Raw genomic sequence first — 14479 nt, 5'->3', positions numbered from 1 at the left:
CTTCAATTTCTGAATCTGGTAATCAAGTAAGCACAGATTACATTACTTATTCAATTACAGTCTCTGAGACCAGTGCATGCTTTGCACCCGCTATTTGTTGCTGCAGTTTGTATAGCCACTAATCAATCAAAAATACATTTTCATTATGGTAGCATGTATTATTTTAAAGCTATAATGGACGAAACCTGCGAAATAATGAATTTTTTCCATTTTTTCTTAATTTTCCTGTTAAAATGCATTTAGAAGAAAAAAATTCTTAGCAAAATGTACCACCCAAAGAAAGCCTAATTGATGGCAGAAAAAATATAGATCAATTAATTGTGATAATTAGTGATAAAGTTATTGGCGAATGAATGGGAGGTGAAAATTGCTTGGATGCATAAGGTAAAAAACAACTGAGGGCTGAAATGGTTAATATGGGTACCTTTGGTGGCACCACAAATTTTCTGGCATTTTCAGTGCCCGACAAATTAACGGTTGGGGGGTAAGTTAGGGTTAGACATCCTTTTGGGGGGGCCGGTTAGGTTTAGGCATCCATAGAGGCAAGGTTCAAGTTAGAATGGGGTCAGGTTAGGCAATAAAATATCAGTAGAAATCACCAATATTTTACTATCATAATTACATAGTGCCTAATAGCATAATATTGGCAATTTTACCAATATTCTACCAGCGGCCATCTCAGGTGCCCATATTTCCTCGCACCTCAATTTCATATACGTCTCTGGGCAATGCTACCACTTCCAAAAGGCTTTATTGGATGGGCAGGTAAGAGGCAGTCCCATGTAATACAAAAAGTGTACTTTAACTAGCCTCCTGAGAATGTTGCCGTTTTAAAAAAAACTGATTAAGTTATTTCAAATTGTCATTTATGTAAATTTTAATATTTGGTTAAATTACATCATACAGTCTATATTTTATTTGATGTATTTCTATAATTAGGCAAGTATCAAAGGTATCCCTTTCAGACACAGGTAGAAAGCTACAGTATTTAGGTATTCAGATAATAATAATAAATACTGTACTCTTATCAGATGCAACATTCTTACATTTAAGAGAAAGAGAAATGGCCTATCCTTACATACAACTTTAATCTAGAACTACAAGGGGAAAAGCCCTGCATTCTATGTCCTTTCATTAGATCACCTTTTAATTTTCTTACAGTAGCAACGTCATCACATTCTCGAATGATATCAGAGCAATACAATATGCAATTACACCCAACATTTTATTGTATGTACAGAAATATAGTTTATTGATGGAATGTAGAAGAATATAAAATTCTGGGCAGTTTTTGTCAGACTGCTGCCTTTTATGCATTATTTATATTGTGGTCTCCAACTGTGCAGTATTCTTCTCATCTACTAGAGATGATATATTAGCACAGTGCTTAGCTAGCGGCTTCAAAAGGTTTAAGGCTCGTACACACGCCTGATTGCAGGCAACGACGGGTCCGTCGTCACCTCTCGCTGGGCGGGTTTTCAGCAGACAGTCTGGCGTGTGTACAGTCTGTCGGCGGACTAATAACGCTGTTTCTGAGCGATCCGCAGGGTGGATCGCTCAGAAACAGCTTTTTATCAGTCTGCAGACAGACTGTACACACACCAGACTATCGCTGGAACGCCCGCCCAGCGGGAGGTGACGACGGACCCGTTGTTGCCTTTAGTACGGTGTGTGTATGGGCCTTTAGTCTTTATAATGAATAGAAGGGAAACATTTTGGTACTACAGTAAGTGCTGGTGATCACGCAATGCAAGCTGCCCTTTTATCCTGGACATATCTAGAGGACTAATGGAGGTTATATAATACATGCCTGAAAGCTAGAACACTTCTTTTTATTACTATTTTTTATTGATGTATATAGTTCAAGACACATTTTTATATTAAATACAGAAAATAAAAATGTGTTCTGCATTTAAACTTTACACTAAGGGTAGTGGTAAAATCCTCAAAGTACGGAAACCTGTTGTGGTCCATTGCCAGGGCCAGTTCTCAGTCCATCAGACCTTTGAGTCCTACCACCACCAACACCCACATGATGTGCCTCCTCCTTGTCCGATTTAAATGTATGCCCTCATCTTACATCATGCACACGCCAGTCAATATGTCCATATCATGCATCACTTCCAATCATTTGGCCCCATAGTGCTCACCTTTCCCCTATCATAATCACAACCACAAAACTCATTGGTAGTCATCTTTCCTATGCAAATTTGGTCAGGTGACCTGAAACAGTTTGCCTAGGAAATGTTCCCCTAGCTGAGTTACATTAGCTTTCTTGCTTTCTTCTTGAATGCAAAGGAGACATTGTGGACAGCCACGATGCATGCTGAGATATAGCTCCCATCAATGAACTACATCTCCCAGCATGCATTACGCATTCACGGCATGAATCACAGAGGTCATTGAAACTGGATATTACCACAGGAGTTTTAACAGAGATAGAAAATAGAGAAAATGGAGGCTTCCTTATACACAAGGGGGGCTATGCAGCAGCCCTCCTAGGTAAGTAAATGCCTGCTGCACCTCCAAAGCCCACATAATTTACAAACCCCCTTCATGGTGAGGTCCGTTTTATACATTTTCTGAAACTAGGAGCACCCAGGTGCTCATTGGGCTTTAATAGAGAGACAATGATGTTAGAACCGGCTCAGATGGGCACTCAGGCACATCTCGTTTAGCCGATGACAAATAATTCCCTGCAAGAGAGCAGAAAAGCATTTGGCATTGATTCCCGTCATTCGATTGTCGAGTCCTGTTTTGACCCCTGTAAGGGGACGTGGAAGCACCACTGCGGGACAAAATGAGATGACAGCATTGAATGTGGTGTGTTTGTGAACGTCGGGAAAAGCCAGTAGCAACGTTTAAAAAAGCAATATTCATACATTAGATGGACCGCACTTGAAGGTGATATACTAGGTAGCCTTGCTACCCATCAGTGCTGTAAGAACTGGGTTCTGTTGAGAATCATTGAAATTATTGGCACCCGATACTGCACCAAAAATAGATTCTTGGTTCTATCTCAGCTTAAACACATATAAACCAACTAGGTAATTTATGTATACGCCGCTAATCAGTATGGCATTCCTTGAATTCATATATTCATCTACTCATCTCTGTAAACAAATAGCAAGCATAAAAACATTAAAACATCTGTAAGGCTTCTTTTCTGCTAATAATGTACTGTAACCGGCACATAGGACAGCAGCAAATAAAGATTTAGGCCATAATCCTTAGACCAATAGTGGAAAAGGTAACAGTAATCCTCAGGTCTCACTAGTCAGACTTTGTAACACAGGGCCTGATATAATCTAAGCAGGTTTCAGAAAGGATATTTGCAAGAAGATCTTAATGCAATAAAAACTTATCCAAAGCTTTTCAAAATTGCTCCTCTACAGAGCAGTCCATGCTTATGGTATTGCTGTATCTAATACTGTGCTGGCGCAGAAGCCAACACACTGTATCAAGACTGCAACATGTGAATGAGGCAGTCATATGTAAGCAGGTACTTATAGACAAATCGGAATCAGGCCTGGAACCGACTACTAGAGATGGCCCGAATGGTTAGACCGCGAACTTATTCGCGCAAACTTTGGTGGTTCGCGTTCGCTGTGAACCGCGAACTTTATGCGAGTTCGAAACGCCCCCTCAACTACATCATTAGGCTCAACTTTGACCCTGTACATCACAGTCATCAGACACAGGGCAGCAAATCAGGCTACACTCCCTCCTGGACCCCCCTCCCTCTTATATAAGGCAGCTGTGTCGGCCATTATCTCACTCGGTGTGGCTGTAGTAATTAGAGAAGGGAGAGGTTGCTGCAGAGACATTAGGGAAAGCTTAGTTAGGCTCTTGTTAGGCTTGTTAGCTTGTTAGTGTTCTCCTTACTTATTGCTAAGAAGTACACTAAAACAGCTATTTTGAGAGCTAATGTTCTTTTGATGTGTTTTTTTTTTTGTGTTGCCTACTGACACTGCATATACAGCCCTGTCAGTCGCAGCTGGCCCTTGGTAATTGCTATACTGTGCAAGGCACAGCACAATCAGTGACTACCTTTTCACTGCACCTGTGTGGGACAGCTGCATATTTGTAATGTCACTGCATACCTGTTCATGTTTACTGCACCTGAGTGACAGCACACAGCACATGTTGTTATATATACCAGTCACTGCATACCTGTTAATGTACTGCATACCTGTTAATGTTTACTGCACCTGTGTGACAGCAGCACGCAGTGTTATATATACCAGTCACTGCATACCTGTTCATGGTACCTGTGTGTGTGACAGCGGCACATTTGTAATACTAGTCACTGTATACCTGTTCACGGTACCTGTGTGTGTGACAGCTGCACATTTGTAATACTAGTCACTGCATACCTGTTCATGGTACCTGTGTGTGTGACAGCTGCACATTTGTAATACTGGTCACTTCATACCTGTTCATGATACCTGTGTGTGTGACAGCTGCACATGTGTAATACTAGTCACTGCATACCTGTTCACAGTACCTGTGTGTGTGACAGTTGCACATTTGTAATACTAATCACTGCATACCTGTTCATGGTACCTGTGTGTGTGACAGCTGCACATTTGTAATACCAGTCACTGCATACTTGTTTACGGTACCTGTGTGTGCGACAGCTGCACATTGTATTGATACCAGTCACTGAATACCTTTCACTGCATCTGTGACTGCACATTGTATTATACCTGGGAGTCAGTGCACACCTTTCACTTGAATGGATGGCAGACTTGCCCTCCATAACAGATTCCCGTTAAAGGCAAGTGGTGTCATCTCTGGCACTCAGCGTTGGGTGAAGGGTCCATCTGACCACATATGCCTGGTCTGCAAAGCACGGTCAGGGCAGGTACATTACTTATACAGCACATTGTGACCTTCCTTGGTTGTGTGGTGGTAGCCGTTTCTCAGGCCTCCACTCCGGACCGGAATTGAACCCTGATTCCCTGGCCATTATGGTGCAGAAAGTACCAAAGAGAGTTGACCACACAGTTAAATGAATGGCAGACTTGCCCTCCATAACAGATTCCCATTAAAGGATTTCAAGAGTACTCATCATTATACAGGACCTCGAAAGAGTCCTGTATTGTTATTTTCGTCACTACCTCCCGAGTCGGGACTTGCGTGCCGTGCCTGCAGCCTTCCTTGGATGTGTGGTGGAAGCCGTTTCTCAGGCTCCCACTCCGGACCAGAATCGAACCCTGATTCCCCGCCCGTACGATTTCTTTAACAATGGTAGAGAAAGAACCATTGACAGTCTGAGCAACGATGGACTATTGGGTGCACAGGCTTGACCTGTGGCCAGTCACAATTTGCCATCCAACTTCTGGCTTGCCCTGCCTCAAGCTTCCTAGAAAGGACCTTCAGCGAAGTTGGAGGCATTATCAGTGAGAAGAGAAGTCGCCTAGGTCAAAAAAAGTGTTCAGTACCTCACCTTTATTAAAATGAATGAAGCATGGATCCCAGAGGGCTACTGCCTGCCCGAAGACAAAGTCAGTCCACACACACACAGCATCTCTGCCTGCATGCCGTGTGATTGCCTGCCCGAAGACTAAGTCAGTCCCCACATAGCATCTCCGCCACCAACAACAGGGTCCAGGACTCCAGTGGATTCCTGAACAAAAAGAATAATAATTTTTCTGGTGCATGTACATGCCTGCCTAATTTTTTCTGGATGCACTGGGGCTGCAACAACAAAACGAAAGGCATGTACATTTGTCAATTCCCCTTCATGATCGTTACCTTGCCACAGTGAAGGGGCTTGCGTATCACAATGAAGCAATGACCGACGGCTATATGAGTGTGTCGGGAGGGGGCACACCCAAGATAATAAGGTCGTTGCTTCATTGTGGACAGACCAAATTCGATCAGTCACTGTTGTTCTGTCAGCTACCACAGGCCGGCGACTATATGGGCTTGAAAACCGCCATGGCCTGCACTCTCGCCATGGTGCACACCAGTCCAGCAAGGCCATCTCTACACAAACAGCTGTTTGAGGTGCGTTACACAGTGAGTTTGGTGTGTCACTACCTGATTGATGTATACACATGCAAGATGTTTTAAAGCACTTTATGCCTCCAATTTAGCATTGCAATGTGATTTCTGCCCTTAAAACGCTGCTGTGCATCAAATCTAGATTTTTTCCTGGGACTTTTGGCGTGTATCCCACTCCGCCATGCCAAAACTCCAGGTGTTAGACCCCTTAAAACATCTTTTCCATCACTTTTGTGGCCAGCATAAATGTTTGTAGTTTTCAAAGTTTGCCTCCCCATTGAAGTCTACTGCGGTTCGCGAAGTTCGCGCGAACCCGAACTTTTGTGGAAGTTCGCGCGAACCCGAACTTTTGTGGAAGTTCACGCGAACCCGAACTTTTGTGGAAGTTCGCGGACCTAAAATCGTAGGTTCGAGCCATCTCTACCGACTACATGTCGCAAATCGCAATCGCTAGCGGTTTTAAATGAGCGTTTTATAATTGATTTTATGAGCATTTTCCATACATTTTGGAAGAGATTTAAATAGTGTAAGCTTTTTGCCGGCCATTGTGTTTTGCAATTTGTGATTAGCGATCTTAATTCTGATTGGATGTTTCAAATTATTACTATTTTTTTTAAAGTTTGCAGTAATTTAAAATAACTCACAAATTGCTATGTGTAGCGATTCATGAGCGACTTGCCAGTGCTTCAATAATTTACATTGGAGCGCAAACACTCCCAAATGCTGTATGTCCTGTGGCTGCGATTTGGCTAATTACAATCACTACAGTGGAATTTGTTACATCCATTTACAAAGGCAGAGTGTTTAGGAAAATCGCTATCGATTTAAAGTGATCCCTAAACGCTCAAAAAACGCTCTAGTGGGGGTTCCAGTCCTCAGAAGGGAATAGTCAGCATTAGGCTTCAGTCATTTAGTCAGACTTTCAGTTTGTCAGTAGTGTTAGGTTCAATTTGTAAGGCATAAGCTGAAGTACGGTTATAATTTCTGAAGTGTTTTATAGAAAACTTTGTACAGATTAAATTACTGTTTATATTACCGGTACTTGAAATGTTCATATTCATTTGTCACACATTATCACACTCTAGGGCCATTTTCATTGAGACTCAATTAAAGGGAATTTGAAGTGAGAAGAATACAAAGGCTGCCATCTCCATTCTCTAATAAACAATTCCAATTGCCCGGCTTCAGTGCTGATGCTCTGCATCTAAAGGAGCGTACACGTCCAACTTTATGCCTGATTGTCGTTTTGATCGGTCGTTTAACCACTTCAGGACCACAGTCTTTTCGCCCCTTAAGGACCAGAGCCTTTTTCTCCATTCAGACCACTGCAGCTTTCACGGTTTAATGCTCGGTCATACAACCTACCACCTAAATGAATTTTACCTCCTTTTCTTGTCACTAATACAGCTTTCTTTTGATGCTATTTGATTGCTCCTGCGAGTTTTACTTTTTATTATATTCATCAAAAAAGACATGAATTTTGGCAAAAAAATGATTTTTTTAACTTTCTGTGCTGACATTTTTCAAATAAAGTAAAATTTCTGTATACATGCAGCGCGAAAAATGTGGACAAACATGTTTTTGATAAAAAAAAACCCATTCAGTGTATATTTATTGGTTTGGGTAAAAGTTATAGCGTTTACAAACTATGGTGCCAAAAGTGAATTTTCCCATTTTCAAGCATCTCTGACTTTTCTGCGCACCTGTCAGGTTTCATGAGGGGCTAAAATTCCAGGATAGTACAAATACCCCCCAAATGACCCCATTTTGGAAAGAAGACATCCCAAAGTATTCAGTGAGAGGCATGGTGAGTTCATAGAAGATTTTATTTTTTGTCACAAGTTAGCGGAAAATGACACTTTCTGACAAAAAAAAGAAAAAAAAAAGTTTCCATTTCTTCTAACTTGCAACAAAAAAAAATGAAATCTGCCACGGACTCACTATGCTCCTCTCTGAATACCTTGAAGTGTCTACTTTCCAAAATGGGGTCATTTGTGGGGTGTGTTCACTGTCCTGGCATTTTGGGGGGTGCCTAATTGTAAGCACCCCTGTAAAGCCTAAAGATGCTCATTGGACTTTTGGCCCCTTAGCGCAGTTAGGCTGCAAAAAAGTGCCACACATGTGGTATTGCCGTACTCAGGAGAAGTAGTATAATGTGTTTTGGGATGTATTTTTACACATACCCATGCTGGGTGGGAGAAATATCTCCATAAATGACAATTGTTTTATTTTTTTTACACACAATTGTCTATTTATAGAGATATTTCTGCCACTCAGCATGGGTATGTGGAAAAATACACCCCAAAACACATTATACTACTTCTCCTGAGTACGGCGATACCACATGTGTGGCACTTTTTTGCACCCTAACTGCGCTAAGGGGCCCAAAGTTCAATGAGTACCTTTAGGATTTCACAGGTCATTTTGAGAAATTTCGTTTCAAGACTACTCCTCGCGGTTTAGGGCCCCTAAAATGCCAGGACAGTATAGGAACCCCACAAATTACCCCATTTTAGAAAGAAGACACCCCAAGGTATTCCGTTAGGAGGATGGTGAGTTCATAGAAGATTTTTTTTTTTTGTCACAAGTTAGCGGAAATTGATTTTAATTGTTTTTTTTTTTTTTGTCATTTTCCGCTAACTTATGACAAAAAATAAAATCTTCTATGAACTCACCATACTCCTAACGGAATACCTTGGGGTGTCTTCTTTCTAAAATGGGGTCATTTGTGGGGTTCCTATACTGCCCTGGCATTTTAGGGGCCCTAAACCGTGAGGAGTAGTCTTGAAACCAAATGTCGCAAAATGACCTGTGAAATCCTAAAGGTACTCATTGGACTTTGGGCCTCTTAGCGCACTTAGGGTGCAAAAAAGTGCCACACATGTGGTACCGCCGTACTCAGGAGAAGTAGTATAATGTGTTTTGGGGTGTATTTTTACACATACCCATGCTGGGTGGGAGAAATATCTCTGTAAATGACAATTGTTTGATTTTTTTTTACACACAATTTCCTTTTACAGAGAGATTTCTCCCACCCAGCATGGGTATGTGTAAAAATACACCCCAAAACACAATATACTACTTCTTCTGAGTACGGCGATACCACATGTGTGACACTTTTTTGCAACCTAGGTGCGCTAAGGGGCCTAACGTCCTATTCACAGGTCATTTTGAGGCCTTTGGATTCTAGACTACTGCTCACGGTTTAGGGCCCCTTAAATGCCAGGGCAGTATAGGAACCCCACAAGTGACCCCATTTTAGAAAGAAGACACCCCAAGGTATTCTGTTAGGAGTATGGTGAGTTCATAGAAGATTTTTTTTTTGTCACAAGTTAGCGGAAAATGACACTTTGTGAAAAAAAAAACAATACATATCAATTTCCGCTAACTTGTGACAAAAAATAAAATCTTCTATGAACTCATCATACACCTAACAGAATACCTTGGGGTGTCTTCTTTCTAAAATGGGGTCACTTGTGGGGTTCCTATACTGCCCTGGCATTTTACGGGCCCAAAACTGTGAGTAGTCTGGAAACCAAATTTCTCAAAATGACTGATCAGGGGTATAAGCATCTGCAAATTTTGATGACAGGTGGTCTATGAGGGGGAAAATTTTGTGAAACCGGTCATAAGCAGGGTGGCCTCTTAGATGACAGGATGTTTTGGGCCTGATCTGATGGATAGGAGTGCTAGGGGGTGACAGGAGGTGATTGATGGGTGTCTCAGGGGGCGGGTTAGAGGGGAAAATAGATGCAATCAATGCACTGGGGAGGTGATCGGAAGGGGGTCTGAGGGGGACCTGAGGGTTTGGCCGAGTGATCAGGAGCCCACACGGGGCAAATTAGGGCCTGATCTGATGGGTAGGTGTGCTAGGGGGTGACAGGAGGTGATTGATGGGTGTCTCAAGGTGTGATTAGAGGGGGGAAATAGATGCAAGCAATGCACTAGCGAGGTGATCAGGGCTGGGGTCTGAGGACGTTCTGAGGTGTGGGCGGGTGATTGGGTGCCCGCAAGGGGCAGATTAGGGTCTAATCTGATGGGTAACCGTGACAGGTGGTGATAGGGGGTGATTGATGGGTAATTAGTGGGTGTTTAGAGGAGAGAAGAGATGTAAACACTGCACTTGGGAGGTGATCTGATGTCGGATCTGCGGGCGATCTATTGGTGTGGGTGGGTGATCAGATTGCCCGCAAGGGGCAGGTTAGGGGCTGATTGATGGGTGGCAGTGACAGGGGGTGATTGATGGGTGGCAGTGACAGGGGGTGATTGATAGGTGATTGACAGGTGATCAGTGGGTTATTACAGGGAATAACAGATGTAAATATTGCACTGGCGAATTGATAAAGGGGGGTCTGAGGGCAATCTGAGCGTGTGGGCGGGTGATTGGGTGCCCGCAAGGGGTAGATTAGGGTCTAATCTGATGGGTAACAGTGACAGGTGGTGATTGATAGGTGATTGATGGGTAATTAGTGGGTGTTTAGAGGAGAGAATAGATGTAAACAATGGATTTGGGAGGTGATCTGATGTCTGATCTGCGGGCGATCTATTGGTGTGGGTGGGTGATCAGATTGCCCGCAAGGGGCAGGTTAGGGGCTGATTGATGGGTGGCAGTGACAGGGGGTGATTGATGGGTGGCAGTGACAGGGGGTGATTGATAGGTGATTGACAGGTGATCAGTGGGTTATTACAGGGAATAACAGATGTAAATATTGCACTGGCGAATTGATAAAGGGGGGTCTGAGGGCAATCTGAGCGTGTGGGCGGGTGATTGGGTGCCCGCAAGGGGTAGATTAGGGTCTAATCTGATGGGTAACAGTGACAGGTGGTGATAGGGGGTGATTGATAGGTGATTGATGGGTAATTAGTGGGTGTTTAGAGGAGAGAATAGATGTAAACAATGGATTTGGGAGGTGATCTGATGTCGGATCTGCGGGCGATCTATTGGTGTGGGTGGGTGATCAGATTTCCCGCAAGGGGCAGGTTAGGGGCTGATTGATGGGTAGCAGAGACAGGGGGTGATTGACTGGTGATTGACGGGTGATTGACGGGTGATTGACAGGTGATTGACAGGTGATCAGGGGGGATAGATGCATACAGTACACGGGGGGGAGGGGTCTGGGGGGGGGGTCTGGGGAGAATCTGAGGGGTGGGGGGTGATCAGGAGGGGGCAGTGGGCAGGGGGGGGGATAAAAAAAAAATAGCGTTGACAGATAGTGACAGGGAGTGATTGATGGGTGATTAGGGGGGTGACTGGGTGCAAACAGTGGTCTGGGGGGTGGGCAGGGGGGGGTCTGAGGGGTGCTGTGGGCGATCAGGGGGCAGGGGGGGGGAAATCAGTGTGCTTGGGTGCAGACTAGGGTGGCTGCAGCCTGCCCTGGTGGTCCCTCGGACACTGGGACCACCAGGGCAGGAGGCAGCCAGTATAATAGGCTTTGTATACATTACAAAGCCTGTTATACTATTTCCATGCGGCGATCCGGGTGCTAGTAACCCGCCGGCGCTTCCGAACGGCCGGCGGGTTACTACGAGCGGTGGGCGGAGCCAGTCCCCGGCGGCTGATCGCGTCACGAATGACGCGATCGCCGCATAGCCACCCACGCAGCCGCCCCCGCCGATGGGCGTATTGCGGTCGTTTGGGCCCGGACTTTGCCGCCGCCCATCGGCTGGGAGCGGTCCTCAAGTGGTTAAAGGACTTGTCAGGCAAACAATATGTAGTTTAAATCACGTCAAAGCGTCAAAGAGGCCTTCAAACTAATTTACATGTGGTCTTACAGACTGGATGTTCAGTCATAAAGACGTGTGTCATCACGTTGATAGAAATCCTGGTATCCTGCACCTCTACAAGCAAGCGCTGACGTATTAGTTGGTCATACGACCGCTGGTTGTTTGTACAGACCTGACAGTCATTTGAACGGCAGTTGGTTCAAGGGGAAAACAGCTGTTATCAGATGCGTGACTACGCATACACACGTCCAACATGTGTACGTGTGTAATGCCTTGCCATTGCAGCGGGGGTTGAACAGAATTCACCTACAGCTTTATATACTGTAATGTCTCCTTTTATGTGTGGTTTATATAAGTATCATCATGTCACAAATTTTCTAAAAACAATGGTAACCTTTTATTTAAGTTAATAAAATGCCTCAAAGGGACTATGAGCACCTGTCATGGGTATGCTTTAAGACTCTGACCAGTACTGCAAAGTACTTAAAGATGCATACCTTTCTGTAGCTTGTGCTCTCCTCTTACATGTGATGCCTGAATCGCCATTCTACACCAAATAGTTTTCGTTTGATTTCAATTTAAAACTCGCGGCTGCCATCTTGGCTATGTTATAACTTCCTGGTCACCCCTGTCTTCTCAGTTAGTAACGTGCATCACTGAATGAAGTAGGAAGAGGAAGTGACACGCATGGCCATTGCAAGAGGCTCCTCCAGAGGCTTCATAGCACGACTTTGTTGAAATTCGTCTGGCTTAAAGGCATGCCCATGAGAGGTGCTCGGAGTCCCTTTAGGGCTCTTTCACAGTGCGAAGTTAAAGTCGCACGTTACAACAACATGTAACGCACAATAACTCACAGCAATAAAAAATCAATAGGCGGTTCACAGTGCAGACGTTGCGTTGGTGTCTAACGCTGCACGTTAAATGAAAGTGCTGCATGCTATGCGGTATACACGTTTTTAGCTGCGTTAGACTGTTTGCACATGCTCAGTAATATTTTTTTTTTTAACGCATGCGCCGTTTTCGTTCTATCACTGTGCAACGAAAACGGCGCACCAAACGCAGGGCTAAATAACATCCAAGTTATAGTCTTTCAATGCATTGCGTTAGGGGCACGTTATGTGACCTTAACGTCGCATCAAACGCGTCTTACTGTGTAAGAGGCTTTAATGGTTCACAACTTTTTTTTGTTGCATTTTTTGTCTCCTTTTTGATAGCTATCATTTAATGGCTGTTATTTTAGATCTCCCAGGACCCTGGTGCTGCAAAACCATAGTGAACATCATTTCTCCACTATTGTGTAATTATTGTGGCTGGATGGTGTAATGGTTAAGGGCTCAGCCTCTGACACAGGAGACCTGGGTTCGAATCTTGGCTCTGCCTGTTCAGTAAGCCAGCACTTATTCAGTATGAGACCTTAGGCAAGTCTCCCTAACACTGCTACTGCCTATAGAGTGTGTCCTTGTGGCTGCTGCTCTGGTGCTTTGAGTCCGCCAGGAGAAGAGCGCGATATAAATGTTATTTGTCTTGTCTTGTCATTGTGAAAAACAAAACCTCCAACTTGAGAACAGAGCATTCCATTCATGCTGATAAAGTATCAGGTTTAGCAACCCATAATCAATCAATCAGCTGTTTCACATTTTAACTCTCTGGCTGCAGTTAGACTGAAATCCATCGATTGCTATAAATAAGCTTGCAACTATGAAGTTTATTCCCAGAACTGAGTAAAAATGAACTGACTGCCGCATATTTATGGCAGACTTGAGCTCGTCTGAAAACCTCTGGTGCTAAATAGCCAGAAGCACCTGCTCAGCCAGGGATAATTATCAGAGCATGCAGGGAATTAGTTAGCCTTGTGTGATGTAGAAGATCAGAAAACAATCAGCACTAAATTACAGCAGGATGCATAATTTATATATTATTAATAATAATGCAAACATAAAATCAAGAATGCACCTCCAGCTATAGCAGACAATGAGAGTGACATACAGCAGCACAGGGGGCCCAGGACTGTCATGATGGGAAGTAATTTGCCCTGGCACACTTGGCAAACAGTCCTGGATAAAATGAACACTCGCAGCTCTGATTTGATTGTTCTGAACACAATTAAAAGTTCCTACATTATTTGCTTGAATCAAATGACATTGGTATCAGTGCAGAGAGTACTGGAGGTGCCTGTTAATAATTTCTACATACATGTTGTAGCCTAAAATAATAACAACATACGAAAACAGATACTTACGGATTTGATTTCTTCATTTATGTAGGTTTCATTCATCAAGAATTCGGGATATCCCACTTTAGCCATAACTGCATTTGCCTGTAAGACAATTCGTGCAAGTTACAAGAATGCTCCAGTATTTCATCTTTATAATCATTCTGCATTTGCAAAAACAGCAAAGACATTGTCACTGTTGTAAAGAAGTCAGTGGGCAACTATAAAAAAAAGTAAAAAAAAAAAATACAATACCTCTAATATTACTTTTCAATGTTATAAAAATACATTTTTAAAGTATACCCGAGGTGAGAGGGATATGGAGGCTGCCATATTTATTTCCTTTTAAATCATACTAGTTGCCTGGCAGCTCAGATATATTTAGCTGCTAGTTTCTGAATTACACCAGAAAAAAGCACGCAGCTAATCTGGTCAGATCAGACAATACTGACACCTAATCTGATGCATGCTTGTTCAGGGTCTATGGCTAAAACTATTAGAGACAGAGGCTCAGCGGGACTGCCAGGCAAC

At 43.4% G+C, this 14479-nt stretch overlaps 1 protein-coding gene across 1 annotated transcript in view; it reads right to left on the bottom strand.

The window, feature by feature from the left end:
• Positions 1 to 14479, bottom strand: part of PHEX (phosphate regulating endopeptidase X-linked) — a 297029-nt gene that overhangs the window by 81230 nt on the left and 201320 nt on the right. Inside the window, exon 13 of the mRNA XM_068270021.1 lies at positions 13976 to 14053. Coding sequence (XP_068126122.1) covers positions 13976 to 14053 — 78 coding nt within the window. The remainder of the gene's footprint in view (positions 1 to 13975; positions 14054 to 14479) is intronic.

Source organism: Hyperolius riggenbachi, chromosome 2, assembly GCF_040937935.1.
Source record: "Hyperolius riggenbachi isolate aHypRig1 chromosome 2, aHypRig1.pri, whole genome shotgun sequence".
Lineage (NCBI taxonomy): Eukaryota > Metazoa > Chordata > Amphibia > Anura > Hyperoliidae > Hyperolius > Hyperolius riggenbachi.
This window is presented reverse-complemented; position numbering and strand designations above follow the sequence as displayed.